We start from the raw sequence: 18,127 nt of genomic DNA, 5'->3' as shown, positions 1-18,127 counted from the left end.
GTGCTTGCTCCAGCTGAAACTCTGGATTGACGAGAAGATGCTGACAGCTCAGGATGTGTCCTATGACGAGGCCCGCAACTTGCACACCAAGTGGCAGAAGCACCAGGCATTCATGGCCGAGCTAGCCGCCAACAAGGACTGGCTGGACAAGGTGGACAAGGTGAGTGGCATGACAGGAGCAGCAAGAAGTGAGCATCTGGGGCCGCCTCAGGCAGTGTCTTCTCAGCGGTGCAGGCCACAGTCCAGGCTGCAGGCCTAGCTCCAGGCCATGGTTTTCAGAATTAGAGATCATGGGTTTCTGGAGTCACACCACTGAAGTGGCAAGTTGTGTTCTAGGAAATAAAATGTCTTTGGGCTGTGGGACAGTGATTTCAGAGCTTTGAGAAAGCCCAATTTAGTAGGGTGCCAGGCCATAGCCTTGGCTCAAAGCCATAACTGTTCCTGGGTCCAGAGCAGATGGCTGTCTTCATCAGTACTCTGCAGACGTTCTGTAAAGGACCAGAAAGTGAATATGTCAGGCTTTGTGGGCCATATGGTTTTGCTGCACCTACTTGTCTCTGCCATTGTGGTGCAAAAGCAGTCATAGAGAATACATGCATGAATGAGCATGGCTGTCTCCCAATAAAACTTTATATAAATAGGCAGTGGCCAGACTTGGCCCATCCACCATGGTTCACCAGTCCTTGCTTTTGAGGATTGCTGTTCCTGATACTTGGTCTCCCACCCAGCTCTTCTAGAATAACTTTATTTCTACTCAGCAAATATTCTTGGAGACCATTGTGTGTGCTCAGCACACTGCTATGCTGCCTGGAATATAAAAAAACACCTTCCCTCCCACAAGGGCATGATGGCTGGGGAGAGGAAACCAGGGTGTTTTCAGTGTTTCCATTTGTTGAGCAAATATATACTTGCTGCTGCTGTACAAGATGCCACTGCAGGCTCCACTCTCAAGGAACAATACTGTGGCCAGGATATGAGATATATATACAAACAGCTGAATCAAATCCAGAGCAGATTTTGTTGAGTGCCATATGAGAGTCCAGTAAAGTCTGGGGGCTAAAGAAAGAGGAGATTTGGGGATTCTAGAAGCAGGAGCAAGCCAGGACAGTCTGTGAAGGATGAGCAAATGAGGACAAGCCAAGACATTGAAGGAAAGATGTTGTTAGGTAGAGAAAAGAGTGTGAACAGAAAACCAGAGGTGTAGAAGGGGCACCTTTGTGGACAAGGAGGAAATGTGGCAGGAGTGCAGAATGTGTGAAGGGACTGGTGGAAGCAAAGGCGAGAAGAGCACGTTTGGCCAGGTCAGGAAAAGTCCTGGTTCCTGGGTGCGGAGTATGTCCCAGAGCTACCCAAGCAGTGCTAGCCTTTGACACCTTCTCCTTGGCAGTGTTATAAAGAGGCCTGAAGGGAGTGTCTGCCTTGTGTCCCCAGAAGCCGACCCTGAAATCAGGATTCTAGTGCAGGGCACTTTCAGGGCAGGTGATCCCAGGAAGCACTGGTAGGGGAATGAGGAGAAGCAATGGAAGGTCAACCATCTGGACAGGGTACTTTGGGTCGGGGTATAGCCCAGGGGTAGAGTACATGCTTAGCATGCTTGCAGTTCAAACCCAGGTATGAAAGAGAGGGTGAGGAGGAGGAAAGGAAGGGAAGGGAGGAGAGGAAGTCCTCAACCAAAAGGTGGGGAGTGGGGAAACCAGGTAGGACTCGCTCGCTCCAGTTCAAGTGAGGAGTAACAAGTGGAGAAACATGGAATGAGAGAAAATAACCCAAGTTCATGTGCAGCATAGCAGCAGAAGCCATGAGCACCAGGAAAGATTACAATGGCTTCTTAACTGAAGTGAGGTTCGAGCAGAACTGGGAGGAGGAGCCAGTTTAACCAGAAGTGAGGACTGTGCAGTGAAGAAGGGGCCTCTAGAAGCATATGCTAATGAGCTTACGTGAGGACCTAGAATGATCGTCCATACTTCAGGTACCTGGTCTGCCATTGGCCTATAACATTCAGTGATGTCTAATTCTTTTTTTTTTTTTAACATTTATTTTTTAGTAAGAGGTGGACACAATATTTTATTTTTATGTGGTGCTGAGGGTCGAACCCAGGGCCTCACACATGCTAGGCAAGTGCTCTACCTCTGAGCCACCCAGTGGTGTCTAATTCTAATTCTGGCATTTACACCCTCTTTGTCTTGCCACCCAGGAAGGGCGAGAGCTGACCCTTGAGAAGCCAGAACTGAAAGCGCTGGTGTCAGAAAAGCTGGGAGACCTGCACAGGCGCTGGGATGAGCTGGAGACCACAACCCAGGCCAAGGCCCGCAGCCTTTTTGATGCCAACCGTGCTGAACTGTTTGCCCAAAGCTGCTCAGCGCTGGAGAGCTGGCTAGAGAGCCTGCAGGCCCAGCTGCACTCCGATGACTATGGCAAGGATCTGACCAGCGTCAACATTTTGCTCAAGAAGCAGCAGGTGCGCCGTGGGCCTTCAAGGGGGGAGGGTGAACTGGAGAAGAAAGGAGGAAGTGCCTTTGATCTTGAGATTGGGAGATCATTCTAAGGCCTGCTGCATGATATCTTTTGGTATTTCTCGAGCTGCTGGGATTATAGGCATGTGCCACTGCACCCAGCTCTCAGAATGATTTCTACAGGCCAACCGTGTCAGAATCTCCAGGAGTGAGTTAATGGTCAGAGGAAAGTCAGGAGACAGACTACATTAGTAAACTGAACAGGGAAACTTTTGTAAAAAGACGTATTTATTAGTAAAAGGTGGATAACATTTTTTTTTTTTTTTTTTTTTTTTTGGTACCAGGGATTGAACTCAGGGGCACTTAACCACTGAGCCACATCCCCAGCCCTTTTTTGTATTTTATTTAGAGATAGGGTCTCACTGAGTTGCTTAGGGCCTTGCTGAGTTGCTGAAGCTGGCTTTGAATTCAAGATCCTCCTGCCTCAGCCTCCCAAGCCACTGGGATTACAGGCGTGTCTCACTGCGCCTGGCAAAAGGTGGTTAACTACTGAAGATGTTTCTTAGTCTACTTTCTGTTTCTATAACAGGATATCTGAGGTTGGGTAATTTATAAAGCATAGAAGTTTATCTTGGCACATGGTTCTGGAAGTCAAGAGCATGGCGCCAGCATCTGTTCAGCTTTTGGTGAGGGCCTCAAGCTGCATCATTGATGGTAGAACAGAAAGGAAGTGATTTCATGTGAAAGAGACAAAACACAAGGGACAGCCTTACTTTATAACAACTGGCTCTTGTGGTAACTAATTTAGTCCCACAAGAACTGTGTGAGTGTACCTTAATGACCTCTTATAAGTGCCTCTACCTCTCAATACTGTTAAAACTGGGGATCAAATTTCAACATGAGTTTTGGAGGGCATAAACCACACCTAAACTGACAGGTGTAAAGAGGACTCTACAGCAGGGGTCAGAAAACTTTTTTTGTAAAAGGCCAAATAATAAATATTTTGACTTTGTGAATCAGATTGTTTCTGTCACAACTATTAAATTCTGACCTTGTAGGACAAAAAAAAGAAAAAAAAAAGGCTCAGACTGAATTACAATAAAACTTTATTTACAAAATAGGTGGTAGGCTGTATTTGTTGATCCTTGTTCTTAAGAATCCTAGAATAGCTAGGTGTGGTGTCACACACCCATAAACCCAGATATTTGGGAGACAAGGCTGGAAGATATCAAGTTTGAGACCAGCCTTGGGAAACTCAGTCAAGACCCTGTCTCAAAATAAAAACTAAAAAAAAAGGTAAAGTATCTCAGTGGTTGAGTGCCTCTGGGTTCAATCCCCAGGACTGTAGGAAAAAAAAACAAAACTAAAATAGCAAATGTAGGAAGAAGCTATACTCCTAGGGCCAAGGAGGAACCCCAAGGAAGCAATCATACAGCTGAATTTCAGATCTCTTTGGAGAGCCAAAGTGAATGGACTAGAAATTTGCTGGGGTGTCATGAGCCAAAGCAGGTCTGCATCTAGCAAGCCCAGGCTGGCCAGCAGGAAACTACCCTGGGAGTGCCAGCAAAACTTGCTGGAGGAACAGAGTCACAGGATCTCTTGCACACTGTAAGCAGTTTTGCTGTAGGAGACAGAAGTACCCTGGAAGAGAGGCCCTTCCTGTACTGAGTTGTAGCATCCCTTCAGCGGCCTCTACTGACAAGGCCTGGTTTTGCACCAGTTGGCAAAGGAGAGATGTTGACTGGGTCCATCCAGTTCCAACATAACAGAGCAGGGGAAATGTGGATTTGCAACTGAAGTGGATTTGGGACAGACGATTCCACCTGACAATTCATAACAGGCACAGTTATCACACAACCTGGATTCCTCCATATATCAAAGTTCAAGATCAATCCAGGCCACAAAAGGATGTACTTCCTGGAGTAAGACCTGGGGATGAGAAATCGTGATTGGAGACTAGTATCTCCTCTGAGTTTGAAGGTGGAAATGTGCAATTTACATTCCCTTCCTTCTCCTCATTTGCAGATGCTGGAACGGGAGATGGCTGTGAGAGAGAAGGAGGTGGAGGCAATTCAGGCCCAAGCAAAGGCACTGGCCCAGGAAGACCAGGGTGCAGGGGAGGTGGAGAGGACCTCAAGAGCTGTGGAGGAGAAGTTCAGGGCCCTGTGCCAGCCCATGAAGGAGCGCTGCCAGCGCCTGCATGCCTCTCGTGAGCAGCACCAGTTCCACCGGGACGTGGAGGATGAGATTGTGAGTCCCTGGGGCTGGGCCTGAGAGCATCTTCATCTTGGCAAGCTGCCCCTGCCATGTGGCACTCCAGCCTCCTTCCTGGCTTCTGGGGAGATGCCAGCAGTGCTCTGTTCCCTCTTCCCTTCAGCACTGAGAACATCCCCTCTAAAGATACTTGGGGATGTCCTCTAGATCCCTTTGTCCTGAAGCTAGAGATGACCGTTCCCTACACACACACACACACACACACACACACACTCACACCTGTAACTGTAGGTATCCCCACTCTCCAGTCCCCCATGCTGACTCTTCCCTCTGCACCTCCACTGACGTCCTCTTTCTCATCCAGTTATGGGTGACGGAGCGGCTGCCCATGGCCAGCTCCATGGAACATGGCAAGGACCTGCCTAGTGTTCAGCTTCTCATGAAGAAAAACCAGGTGAGGCAGAGGCTGAGGACAAAAGAAAAGTTCCCAAGAGTCTCCCCACACTTGGACATTTGTTTCTCTAAGAAGGGGTTTCTCTGGCCCCTCCCTGACACTGTGTCTCCCCAGACGTCAGTGGTTTGCTTTTCCCCACCCGAGGAGGATAGGATCTCTTGGAGGATTGAAGGGGCATCATCACCATCCTGTCCTGGGGAGAGGGAAGTGAGAGGGCTCTGGAAGGAAGAGAGGGAAGAGGGTGAAAGGGGTGCTTGAAGTTGTACAGGTCGGAGGGTGTGGAGGCTCCACGTTCCCTTTGCAAGCCTTATAGTGTCCTCTTCTATGACGGGGACAGACCCTGCAGAAAGAGATCCAAGGCCACGAGCCCCGGATTGCTGACCTCACAGAGCGGCAGCGGACTCTGGGCACAGCAGCAGCAGGCCCCGAGCTGGCCCAGCTCCAAGAAATGTGGAAACGCCTGAGCCACGAACTGGAGCTTCGCGGGAAGCGATTGGAGGAGGCCCTGAGGGCCCAGCAGTTCTACCGCGATGCTGCAGAGGCCGAGGCCTGGATGGGTGAGCAGGAGCTGCACCTGCTGGGCCAGGAGAAAGCCAAGGTGAGAGCCGCGGCTGAGTCCGCACGGCTGATTCTTTTCACTGCCAGCCTCCCCAACCCCCCCACTGCCTGAGGCCCACTGTCCCTTCTCCAGGATGAGCTGAGTGCCCAGGCAGAGGTGAAGAAACACCAGGTGTTGGAGCAAGCCCTGGCTGACTACGCCCAGACCATCCACCAGCTGGCAGCCAGCAGCCAAGACATGATTGACCATGACCACCCAGAGAGGTGAGCCCCAGGAGGTCAAGGGGCCCATCCCCTGGAGGAGAGGGAACTGGTTTTCTGAAGGTGCTGGGATGTGGTGCCTCTGTACTGTGTATGTACAGAACATTCTAGAAAGCTGGAGAAGCCTGGACTTGATGAGCAATTGGGGGCCTAGAGGGACAGGGCTCAGAACAAGCCAGGCATCAGAGCAGCCGTGTCTCCTAAACCCTGAGGTGCCTTCCTCATTCCCTGCAGCACGAGGATATCAATCCGCCAGGCCCAGGTGGACAAGCTGTATGCCAGCCTGAAAGAACTGGCTGGAGAGCGGCGCGAGCGCCTGCAGGAGCACCTCCGGCTGTGCCAACTCCGCCGTGAGTTGGATGACCTGGAGCAGTGGATCCAGGAGCGTGAGGTGGTGGCAGCCTCCCACGAGCTGGGCCAGGACTACGAACACGTGACTGTGAGTGTGGGGAGGACGCCAAGAAGGGACCAGGACCCAGGGGAGACGAGGCCTGGACCTGGGCAGAGCATGGAGGGGCAGGGACACAGGGCCAGGCAGAGCAGCTGCCATCTCCTGGATTTTAAGGTTTATAATTGGAAGAATTGTGCGGAAAGAGGAACGTGGGGCCAAGGTGGGGCAAGGATAGAAAGGAAGTTAATTACCAATTAGGCCTGTGCCATCTTGTGCCACATGACAGACTGCATCATCTTAGCCATCTTAGTTTGTGTGGTGCATTTGTCAGGATGTGTCCTTGTTGAGTGGCACACACTGAACAGGTGGGTGGGAAGCTGCTGCAACTGCTTGTTGACTCGCGCTGGCACACCTGACACAGGGAAGAGAAGTGGGTCCCCAGTTTGGGGGAAGAGGACCCCACTCCATCAGTCAGGAACCTCTTCCCTCAGTGTCACACCTTGTCCCTTCAACTGCTTCCTCCACCAGATGCTCCGGGACAAATTCCGCGAGTTCTCTCGGGACACAAGCACCATCGGTCAGGAGCGTGTGGATAGCGCCAACACGCTGGCCAATGGGCTCATTGCGGGGGGCCATGCCGCACGGGCCACCGTGGCTGAGTGGAAGGACAGTCTCAATGAGGCCTGGGCTGACCTGCTCGAGCTGCTGGACACACGGGGTCAAGTGCTGGCCGCTGCGTACGAGCTGCAGCGCTTCCTGCACGGGGCCCGCCAAGCCCTGGCGCGGGTGCAGCACAAGCAGCAGCAGCTTCCAGATGGAACCGGCCGTGACCTCAATGCTGCTGAGGCCCTGCAGCGCCGACACTGTGCCTATGAGCACGACATCCAGGCCCTCAGTGCCCAGGTCTGAGCCAAGCCGAGGAGGTGGGGAAGGCTGAGGGGAGACTGTAGGAGATGGGAGCAAGGGGGTGTCCTAGTTGCCAGGACGGATCTCAAGAAATGCAGGAGGATGGCCCCTCTGGAGGGCCATTCACAGATGAGGTTAGAATCAGTCCAGGAAAACATCCCAGCCAAGCAACATCTAGCCACCATATTCACTGACTTCTTCACAAGCCTCCATGAGGGCCATGACATTTTTAGGTGGTCTTGATGGCTGGACTATTCTTGCTGCCTGTTGGTACCACCCAGACTACAGCTCTAGATCCAGTGAAATAAGCATGAATTCTTCCTTCATCTATTATACAGCCAGTCAGCCCCACCAAATCCCTTCTGCAGGCTCATCCTAGCTAGCTATGAGGTCCCTCACATCCAGAACAGGCCTTCGAAAGCTCTACTGGCCAGTGGTCCCCTTTAGAGCCCCACCTCCTGGGCTAAGCCCAGGCCCTTAAATGAGATGCACCAGAGCAGCATTCGGCCAGGCATCTGCCATCATCTTTCTCGCCCCACCCCCACCCCATTCCTCCCCTTCCTCTTTGGCTAGTGAAATGGGCAGGAGGTAGCAGCTAGGTCCAAGGGAGGCTGCAGCTCCTTCAAGTCTCTTTGCTCTGCCTGACTCTCAGTTGGGACCCTACAGGTCCAGCAGGTGCAGGATGATGGTCACCGACTCCAGAAGGCCTATGCTGGAGATAAGGCTGAGGAGATTGGCCGCCATATGCAGGCTGTAGCCGAGGCCTGGGTCCAGCTTCAGGGAAGCTCTGCTGCACGCCGCCAGCTGCTGCTGGACACCACAGACAAGTTCCGTTTCTTCAAGGCTGTCAGGGAGCTGATGCTGTGGATGGACGGCATTAATGTGCAGATGGATGCCCAGGAGCGGCCCCGGTGAGACACCCAGTAGCCTCTATGGCTCCTGTGGGCTGGTGGCTGTGATGGGACTGGGAGCAGTAGGAGAAGATACTGTGTCTGTATCCTCCCAGGGACGTGTCCTCTGCAGACCTGGTCATCAAGAACCAACAAGGCATCAAAGCAGAGATTGAGGCCAGAGCAGACCGTTTCTCCTCCTGCATCGACATGGGGCAGGAGCTGCTGGCCAGGAGCCACTATGCAGCCGAGGAGGTGGGTGAGGCCTGATGGAGGTGGGCCAGCCTCACCGAGCAGAGCTCAGTGCTGATTTTTTAGGAGTCTTCCTACTTCCTCTTATTCTTTTTCAGCAAGAACTCTTTCACTCTCTGTCCCCTTGGTGCTGTTCAGAGAGTTCTCACATCCCATCCTTCCTCTAGAACTACCAACCTCTTGACATCAGAAATCACTAGTTTCCCTCAGTGAACCCCTGAGGACTCTGGAAAGGCCCAACTGGGTGCTGACTCTCGTCTCTGTCCCCAGATCTCAGAGAAGCTGTCTCAGCTGCAAGCCCGGCGCCAGGAGACAGCTGACAAGTGGCAGGAAAAGATGGACTGGCTCCAGCTTGGTGAGCCTCTGCAGGGAACCAGGCCAGGACAGGGGGATGGGAGAGATCAGGAACCCTGGGTGTGAAACTCCAGGCACCCACCCTTGGCAACATCTGGCAGTGCTCTGGGGCAGTGGCTTTCTCTGTGCCTTCTCTGACCAGCCAACTCTCTGCAACCCCTAATCCTGGCAGTTTTGGAGGTGCTCATGTTCGGGAGAGATGCAGGGATGGCAGAGGCCTGGCTGTGCAGTCAAGAGCCACTGGTGCGGAGCGCAGAGCTGGGCTGCACGGTGGATGAAGTGGAGAGCCTCATCAAGCGGCATGAAGCCTTTCAGAAGGCAGCGGTGGCTTGGGAAGAGCGTTTCAGCGCACTGGAGAAGCTCACTGCGGTGAGGGCTCTGGGCCCCGGGGCGCCTACTTCCTGCCCCAGACCCATCCTCTCTCTGCCCGAGAAGACAGTTCTTTTCTTCCCTCTGATCAGCACCTCCTGCGCGTGAGCTGAGAGTGCCTCATGACACCACAGCCTTCATTTCCCCCGGGGACGCTAAGACCCCCATCTCCCCTGTTGCTCCTTGTCCCCACCGTCTTGTCAGATTTCTCTTCTCCCTCCTTCCAGTTTCAGACCAGAGCTAAGACATTTCAACTTCCCCTGTGCCCTGCTCCTCTTAAATGAGCCTTCTTGACGCTGACCTCAGCATTTCTTGACAGCTGGAAGAGCGGGAGAGGGAGAGGAAGAGACAGAGGGAGGAGGAGGAACGGAGGAAACAGCCCCCTGCTCCGGAGCCCACAGCCGGTTTGCCCAAAGGAGACCTGGTGGACAGCCAGACAGCTCCTGATGCTGCCTGGGACGGGTGAGAGCCAGGACACCTGGGCCAGCAGGATGAGGCTAAGCCCAAGCAAGCTAGGAACTAATTCTGTATCATCTTTGGCCATTCCAGAGCCCATCCACGACTGCCACCATCCACACAGGTGCCCAGCGTTAATGGGGTCTGCACAGATGCTGAATCCTCACAGGTAACCCTGTCCCCAAGCGTCCCCATCAACCCTGGCTACCTCACACACCCTCTCACAGCTTCTTGTCCTTGCAGCTCCTGTTGGAACAACAGAGACCTGAGCAGGGTAGCCTCCCAGAAGGGCCTGTGAGTCCCCCTGCAGGTGTGGGTATAGATACCTGAGATGAAGGGCTAAAAAGGGGGGCAAGGAGTCTGAGGATGGGAGAGGGCAGAGACTCAAGGAAATTTGGCGCAGCCAGGGAGTTTCACAACCCACTGAGGAGACACCTTCCGTCTCATCCTGTTTTCCCCCGTAGGGATCTGGTGCAGGGGATGAGGCCAATGGGCCACGGGGAGATAGGCAGACACGGCCCCGCGGCCCAGCTGCTCCTGTGATGCCCCAGAGCAGGTCGTCTGAGTCAGCCCATGTCTCCACCTTGCCCACTCGAGGCCCAGAGCTCTCTGCCCAGGAGCAGATGGAGGGAATGCTCTGCCGCAAACAGGAGATGGAGGCCTTCGGCAAAAAGGCTGCCAACAGGTACCCAGCCTGGCCATGCAGTGCCTGTGGCCTCTCAGGTTCCTGCCTCTGGGGAGGCGTCCCTGGAGGGGATGTTTCTGGAGGCAGGAAAGTTATTCAGAATGGGGCACTTTGGAAAAGGGATGGGGCTCAGGACCACTATGGCCCTTAGGGGACAGCCTGAGGGGGTAAAGACAGGAGAGGAACTTCAAGTTCCAGGACATCCAAGGGGGCCCCAGAATGTAGGTCCCACCCACGCCAGTCCCTTTGACCATCTGGCCTCCTGACTGGCGCAATGTCCCACCCAGATCCTGGCAGAACGTGTACTGTGTCCTGCGGCGTGGGAGCCTTGGCTTTTACAAAGATTCGAAAGCAGCCAGTGCAGGAGTGCCATACCATGGAGAAGTGCCTGTCAGCCTGGCCAGGGCCCAGGGCAGTGTGGCCTTCGATTATCGAAAGCGCAAACATGTCTTCAAGCTGGGGTAGGAACTGCACTGTGCTCTCAGGATGGGAGGAGGAGTCAGGAGTGACACCGGTGGGCCCAGTGGGAGCGGTCACCTGTAAGAAGTACAGGAATAGAGCTGCCAAGCCAGGACTTTGGGGACACCTGTGCATGAGGGAGAGGCAGAGATTGTACTGCACACTAAGGAGGGCGTGGGTGGGGTGGGGGGGTAGGTGGGTAATGGGGGTGGTTAAGACGCAGGCTGATGACTGATGATGTCAAGTTAAAAAGCCATCCTGGTGGGAAGCCCCAAGGCAGCCTGCCGGCACTGCTCTGCCTCAGGGACCTTCAGAGGCATGGCTCTGCCCGGCAGCAAGCAGCTGGCAAGGCCTAGGATGGAAGCGAGCTCACCCTGGCCCTCTGCAGGCATTCAGAAAGGATTTGGTTTTGTACATCTGCAAAAACCTGGGAATCTGAAAATGTGCAACACCTGTAAATACAGCTCTGGGGGCTGCCTGGATGTTCTCCAGTTCCTCTTGGGTGAGGACTGAACTCTAACATGCACTGACCTGGCACATACAGATTCTCATCTCTGCTCTGTGACTTTTCTCTCTCAACAGCTTACAGGATGGAAAAGAGTATTTGTTCCAGGCCAAGGATGAGGTAAGCTTTCCCCTCCCACCCACATGTTCCTGGAGGAAAAAATCCTGCAGTAGCAGATTTCCTTCCTTCCCTCCCCTCTCTTTTTCCTTGTCCACCTCTTGTTCTTTATAATAACCTAGCCCATGACATGCCTACTGGTTGTCTAGGAGGCCCACACCAAAACATGCTCTCCGAGATGAAATAGCTACTTTTTTGCCTTTTCCTTTCACATTTCTCTGCTGTCTGCCACCAATAGCCCCCACACAGGGTCCTTGAGGCTGAGATGTTGTCTCCCTGTCACCATAGGCAGAGATGAGCTCGTGGCTGCGGGTGGTGAATGCGGCCATTACTGCTGCATCCTCGGCCTCTGGAGAGCCAGAAGAGCCAGCGGTGCCCAGTGCCACTCGTGGCATGACTCGGGCCATGACCATGCCCCCAGTGTCACCAGCAGGGGCTGAGGGGCCTGTCGTGCTGCGCAGCAAGGACGGCAGAGAACGGGAGCGAGAAAAACGTTTCAGCTTCTTCAAGAAGAACAAGTAGATAGGGGGACAAGACTCCCAGGTCAGCTCCCTCCCTCTGTTCAGGAAACTGCCAGGGACTGTTGACAGGGACCACCCTCTTGTCAGGACAACTGCCTGCTGCTAGGGTCTGTTGCCAAGGTCAGCCCATCACCAGGAACTGTCACTGGGGACAAGCCAATGTTCCCAAGTACAACCTTCTCTTCTATTTAATTCCAGACTGGTGGTGGGACTCGGGCAACCCCCAATCCCACTCTTCCCATCCCCTTCTCCCATCTTCCCCAGCCTTATGGTCCCATCCCCCCAGCACAGTGCGGATAGCACTGCATCCCGGACATAGGCCATGTGGGACGCGGCTGCCCCACCTCAGGGTCGTTCTCTTACCACAACTAGGGCGCACTGTCCATCACTGGTTCCTTGCCCCTGGGGACCAGCCAGGAACCTCTCAGAGCTGAAGCAGGCCCCAGGGGCAGGAGCGCCAGATGATGGAGTTGGAGGCGCTGCAGCTGTCCCTTCCCATCCTGCCTCACCCTCTGACTCAAGTGGCCATTTTATCTTCAGTTGCTCTCAGTGGCTTCCAGGTGTGGGTTGTTCAGGGGCAGCCACAACCTTGATTCTGGCCAAGGAGGTGATTAAACGGCTCAGCTTCTCTCACTGCCTCTGGGTGTCTTTGCTTTCCTGACCACAGCCTCTGTGCCTAAGCCCATGTTCCTCTCTTAGGCTCTGATCTCCTGCATGCCACGTTTCCACTCTGTCCCCAGCCTCCAAGCCCTCAAAGAACCATATGATTCCGAGAGCCTCCCTAGCAGGTCAGGATGATGCTAACAAGCAGTATTTCTGTCAAAAGGCAGAGAGTGCCCCTTACCTGGGACACAACTTTCTTCACTCATGAGTCTCTCAACTCTCCTGACCACAGCCCTGATGGTGGGCAAGGGGTCCTCTGTTCTCTGCCCTGTGACTTTTATCTCCCAACAGTTTAAGGGATGAGCACAGAGGGTGACTACCGACCCCATGCCTATTTCCTCCCCAGAGAGCTTACACAAGGATCAAAGGAGTAGCAGTTCCTAATCCACTTGCCATGAGGTACGCCCTAAGCATGTAAATAAAAACACACACAGGACCATATAGTCTAGATCCAGTCAAGTATCTTAAAAAGAGCAGGCAGCTTCTCCCTTGACTCTGGCTTGGCAATTGGAGGTTGCAGGGCAACCGCGTTTGACTCCAGGTGTTGTTGACAGCAGCCACTCCTTGCTGACCTCCTGCAGAAAAAAACCTTTGTTCTTGCATTGTTTTCTCTACACAAACAACCATCTTTCAGGAAAACTTCCCTATCTTTAGCATAATTGGTTAGGAGCCCTGAGCAAACCCCTGACTGAATAACATCAGTTAAGACAGACAGGTAATGTGCAGTCCTAGGACTAGACTGAGCTGCAAACATGAGATCTGGTGGACCAGATAACCCACATGATAATTATCCCTTTCTATTAAGAAAGGGAGGTTCAGTCTTCCATGGTAAACATGTGGAGATATATATATATATAACTGCAAGAGCATGTCCTGGGACTAAATGTGTAGTGCTGCTCTGTTATTCCATTTAGTCCCAGGACATGCTCTTGCAGTTATATATAGAGCAGCACTACACAGAGACCGTCTTTTGTGCTTCAAGCACAGCGGTAAAACCTCCACTGTGTGAAGGAGACAGTCACACAGTATAAGTGCTCAGGGAACCTGGATATATGTACCCCAAAGCAGCAAACCAAACGTTGGAAATTTTTACACGGGGGAGAAGAATTAATGGAGAAATGATCATTTGAATGTAAAACATAAGTGTAAATAGGGCAGTTGAAGTGACCCCTAAAGAACATCATTGTTCATGGAAAGGTAAGATGGAAAATGTGGTCTGAGAATCATCTGCACACACCTGGCAGCTGAAGCTACTTGAGAGCATAATTCAGTAAGGTCGGGTTGGAGAAGAGGGTAAGCCAAGGGTCAGGGAGAGACTTTGAGCTGTGGGTGGAGGAAAGGCAAAGTTCTAGGAAAGAGAACAGGTGGAATGGGGCAGTAAAGGATTCAAGACAAGTCAAAGCACAAAAAAAAAAAAAAAACCATCAAGGCAGGCAATGGGAATATGGACAGATCAAAATGGATGAATTATCTAGAGATCAACATGTCTGCATTCTTACTAACCACCACCTGCAAGGGTGGACCTGAATGATCCAATATGGCAGCCACCAGCCACATGGCTACTGAGCACTTGTAGTGAATACAAGCCAAGATGTGCTGCAAGTCCAAAATGCTCACTGGATTTCAAGCACTTCAGGGGAATTTTTTTAAATCTCATTTTTATATGTTGAAATGATGAGTCAAAATATCATTAAAGTGGATTTCAAACTTTGGCTTTAGTCTTTTTTAATGTGTTTACCGAAATTTTTCTGATATTTCATGTTTATTTATTTATTGTGGTGCTGGGGATTGAACCTAGGGCTTTGTGCATGCTAGGGAAGTGCCACACCACTGAGCTACATCACCAGCCCTATTGGACATTTATATTTTCTATTATTATTATTATTATTATTAGTCATTGCAGTGCTGAGAATGGCACCTGGGACCTCATGCATGCTAGGCAAGCACTGTACTACTGAGCAACACCCAAGCCCTTTTAAAATTACTTATGTGGCTCACATTATATTTCTGTTGGACGGCATTTCTCGAAATGGACTATAGACCTCACTATGAAAGGTAAAAAAATTAAAACACTGTTAATAGAAGAAAATGCAGAATATCTTTGTGATTTGGGGGTAGAAAAGACATGAAACTTCAAAAACAAATTTTTTAAGATAAAAATTGATTTCATAAAAAATAATTTCTGACCGATGAAGGACACTGTGGCCAAAGTTAACACGGTGAAATGAGATTTTTTAAACCAATGCAGAGCAACATCCAGAAATATGCAAGAAATTCCTACACATCAACAACAAAAAAGAGACTGCAATCTGAGACACAGACAAAAGACACAGAAAATTCATGAGAGTAAACCCAAAAAACTTAAGAAGAAATTCTTAAAATCATTAGTAACCAGACAAATGCTAATCAAAACAACAAAGAACTATGGCTACTGAGCACTTGTAATGAATACAAGCCAAGATGTGCTGCAAGTCCAAAATCCTGGCAAAAATTAGGAACCCAGATAATGTCAAACATTATGGCAGAAACAGAAATAACAGGGCCCCTTGTGCCCTGCTGGAGGAAGGGTATACCAGCACAGCTTTTCCAGAGAACAACTTGGCACTACATAGACAAGCTAGTTTTCTGTATACTCACCAAGCGTTGCAGCAATATCCTCCCCCCACACACTACCATGAGAATTAGGGCACACACATAAGGATGTTAATTAAAACCTTTTTCATAATGATGGGGAGCAGAGGCAGTATTCTATATCCAGAGATGGTAGATAAAATGTGTGGCTGCACAGCATGGAGTATTACGTAGGAGTTAGATATCACATAGCATAGACTGCTTAATGGAGAAAAGTAAGAAAGAGTGAGCTATACACACATAATTTACATAATTTATGCAAATATACGATGGATGAACTTTGCTTAGGTCCATATTAGAAGAGGCCAACTGTGAAAAGACATTTGTTAACAATCTAGGCAAAACTGGAATACCAATATAATTAACACAGTATATGGGCTCAGTAGGTAGTGTGCTTGCCTAGAGTTTGATCCCCAGCATCAAAAAAAATGCTGATGTTCTAAATTAGAAGTAGATAATGAGGTACTTATGGGGAAAATAGCATTATATCTTGATGTTTGTTTCAAAATACTCCAGGGGAGGGGAATAAAAGGAAAGGCTGCTTGAAATAAGATCAGCAAAATGTTGATAATGCCAAAGCTGGATAAAGTGTCCAGAGGAGTTCATTAACCTATTGTCTCTACATTTGCACTTTTTTGACAATTTCTTCAACAAAAAGTTTTTGAAAAAAAAATGAATGAAAAATGTCTTCCAAGAGCAGAAAGTAATATACATTAAACTTATTAGAATTGTTGCCTATGGAGGAATGAGAATGGAGATAAAAGGGAATAAATTTTAAAATGGGGGGAAGGAGATGGAATGGTACAGTCAGCTAAGAGAACAAACAGTGTTAAGAACACAGAGGAGACTGGGCATGGTGGTGTGCACATGTAATCCCAGATACTCAGGAGGCTGAGGCAGGAGGACTGCAAATTTGAGACCAGCTTCAGCAATTCAGCAAGACTCTGTTTCAAAATAAAATCTTAGAAAGGGCTAGAGATATGGCTCAGTGGTAGACCCCTTTCCTAGCATGTATGATGGTCTAGTTTCAATTCCCATGTGATAGTCCCAATTCTTCCTCACTGGGACCAAAATACCTGACAAGAACAATTTAGAGGAAGAAAAGTTTATTTTGGCTCACAGTTTCAGAGGTCTTAGTCTTAGGTAAGCTGACTCCACCACTGTGGCCCTGAGGTGAGGCACTGTGGCAGAAGGGTGTGTGGAAGGAAAGCCACTCACCTCATAGTAGCCAGGAAGCAGCAAGAAAGAGACAGAAGCCAAGGGGACAAGATGATTACATTTTGAGACCTACTTCCTCCAATCACACCCTGCCTGCTTATAGTTATCACACAGCACAGTAGTAATATTTTCATTATTAATCCATCAAATGAATTAATCGACTGCTTAGGTTACAGCTCTCATAATCTAATCATTTCACTCTGAACATTGCTACATTGTCTCCTGAGCTTTTGGGGGACACCTCATAGTCAAAGCACAGCACTCAGTACCGAAACATAAACATACAAACACCATACAAGGAAAGGAATGGTGAGTGAAATGAACGTTTTAGAAGGATGAAAGTTACTAAGGAAATATTAGCTTCAGAAACCTCAGAAAATTGGAGAATTGGAGAGCACAGAATCCAAAAGACACTATATGAAGTTTCAGACTATCTCAAGAAGTCTCTTCTGGAGCATCAGTGGAAAAGGAGAAGGGAAGGAGACAGGTAAATAGAATTTACCTGAAATCGCTTTTGCTAATATGAAAGATAATAATAATAATAATTATAGTAATTATTATTATTATTATTAGATTAATGAAAGCTGTTTTAGAAATGGTGAAGGAAGCTTCTAGAGATGTCCAAAAGTAAAAAAGTCTGAATACAGAGAGAAACTGGAAATGTCCAGAGAAAAGGGAAAGGGACAGGAGAGGTAAATAGAATTAGCTGGGAGCCAAGTACCAGTATGGGTTATTAAAATTGTAAAGACAGTGCATCTTCGGAAATGGCTGGGAAACAAAAAGAATTCAGTGAAGCAAACATAATCAAGTAGTTGGGTGGAGGAGGGCAACTGAGAAATTGCCTTGAAAGTATCAGAGAAGCTGTTACGGAGACACCACAGTGAAAAATGGTGATTGACAACCACCGGGCACCTCTACTCTGAGATAAATTCAACCCATCAATCTCCATAAATGTCTCTGCTTTGTTGGAGGATGACAGCGAACCCACCTAATAGCTTCCCTTTTGCCACCAGGAGGTGCCCTTAGACCGCAGCTGAATTTTGAATGCCAGAAAGTCAGTCGGGAGATTGACGGTTACCTTCCTCCAGTATCTCGGTGAGGACTTGGAGACCTGTCCCACCCTAAAGCAAGGAATCTGTCTCGTCCTCTGTACCAAGTATTCTTTTGGTGTGTCCACCAACGACACACATTTTGAGCTTATACTCTGGCCAGAGAGAGAAAACCAGCCACGTATATAGATGAATAAATTGTAGTTTGGGTAGATATACCTCCTAGTCCTATCCCAGCTCTATCGCAGATCATCTTCTGTTCCTTGGTTCTGTTTTCTCACTAATGAATAACTCGTTTGCAATAAAAAAAAATTTAATTGTTTAAAGCGCTACAAAAAAATAAAAGTCAAGGTTTGCTGTGTTTCTGAAATGTTGCCCCCAGCTGCCATAAAAACGGACAAGCCAGCTAAGTAACTCCCTTTTAGGACCCGGTGAGATAACCCTTTGTCATCAGCAACCCCTCTGCAAGGGCCCAATAGCGCGACCCATTGTGATGGCTAGCGACTCCCCCGAGCTTCTGAGTTTACCCACACAGTGGTTGCGTCCCGAGCCCTTCTGACGCGGAGCTGCGACCCCCTCCCAGGGCGGTGATTGGCTAGCCGGGGGCGGACTGACCTCGGCCCCGCAGCGCCGTCCCCTGCTGGCCCCGCCCCCGAGCCGGGCGACCATTTGTGTGCGGCCGCGGGATTGGTCGCCCGGCTCCCGCGAGGGGGAGGGGAGG

At 50.1% G+C, this 18,127-nt stretch overlaps 2 protein-coding genes across 8 annotated transcripts in view; both read left to right on the top strand.

The window, feature by feature from the left end:
• The window catches only part of Sptbn2 (spectrin beta, non-erythrocytic 2), a 39,548-nt gene extending 27,073 nt beyond the window's left edge, over positions 1-12,475 (top strand). For 3 of the 7 annotated variants that reach the window (XM_048807689.1, XM_048807690.1, XM_048807688.1), the window contains 19 exons: positions 14-160; positions 2,195-2,458; positions 4,479-4,703; positions 5,032-5,121; positions 5,459-5,719; positions 5,813-5,943; positions 6,175-6,379; positions 6,860-7,234; positions 7,904-8,148; positions 8,244-8,382; positions 8,650-8,734; positions 8,906-9,102; positions 9,422-9,564; positions 9,652-9,727; positions 9,802-9,870; positions 10,023-10,243; positions 10,531-10,704; positions 11,285-11,327; positions 11,613-12,475. In XM_048807689.1, coding sequence (XP_048663646.1) covers positions 14-160; positions 2,195-2,458; positions 4,479-4,703; positions 5,032-5,121; positions 5,459-5,719; positions 5,813-5,943; positions 6,175-6,379; positions 6,860-7,234; positions 7,904-8,148; positions 8,244-8,382; positions 8,650-8,734; positions 8,906-9,102; positions 9,422-9,564; positions 9,652-9,727; positions 9,802-9,870; positions 10,023-10,243; positions 10,531-10,704; positions 11,285-11,327; positions 11,613-11,846 — 3,324 coding nt within the window. In that variant the 3' untranslated portion in view covers positions 11,847-12,475. Of the gene's footprint in view, positions 1-13; positions 161-2,194; positions 2,459-4,478; positions 4,704-5,031; positions 5,122-5,458; positions 5,720-5,812; positions 5,944-6,174; positions 6,386-6,802; positions 6,806-6,859; positions 7,235-7,903; positions 8,149-8,243; positions 8,383-8,649; positions 8,735-8,905; positions 9,103-9,421; positions 9,565-9,651; positions 9,728-9,801; positions 9,871-10,022; positions 10,244-10,530; positions 10,705-11,284; positions 11,328-11,612 lie in introns of all 7 variants that reach the window. The other 4 variants (XM_015503184.2, XM_015503182.2, XM_015503183.2 and 1 more) reach the window with 3 other exon arrangements.
• Positions 12,476-17,367: 4,892 nt separating this feature from the next.
• LOC107156985 (RNA-binding protein 4B) overlaps positions 17,368-18,127 on the top strand; it is a 12,031-nt gene continuing 11,271 nt past the window's right edge. Inside the window, exon 1 of the mRNA XM_048807698.1 lies at positions 17,368-17,373. The gene's annotated coding sequence lies outside the window, so the exon portion shown is untranslated. The remainder of the gene's footprint in view (positions 17,374-18,127) is intronic.

The sequence above is a fragment of the Marmota marmota genome, unplaced genomic scaffold (genome assembly GCF_001458135.2).
Source record: "Marmota marmota marmota unplaced genomic scaffold, marMar, whole genome shotgun sequence".
Taxonomy (NCBI): Eukaryota; Metazoa; Chordata; class Mammalia; order Rodentia; family Sciuridae; genus Marmota; species Marmota marmota.
This window is presented reverse-complemented; position numbering and strand designations above follow the sequence as displayed.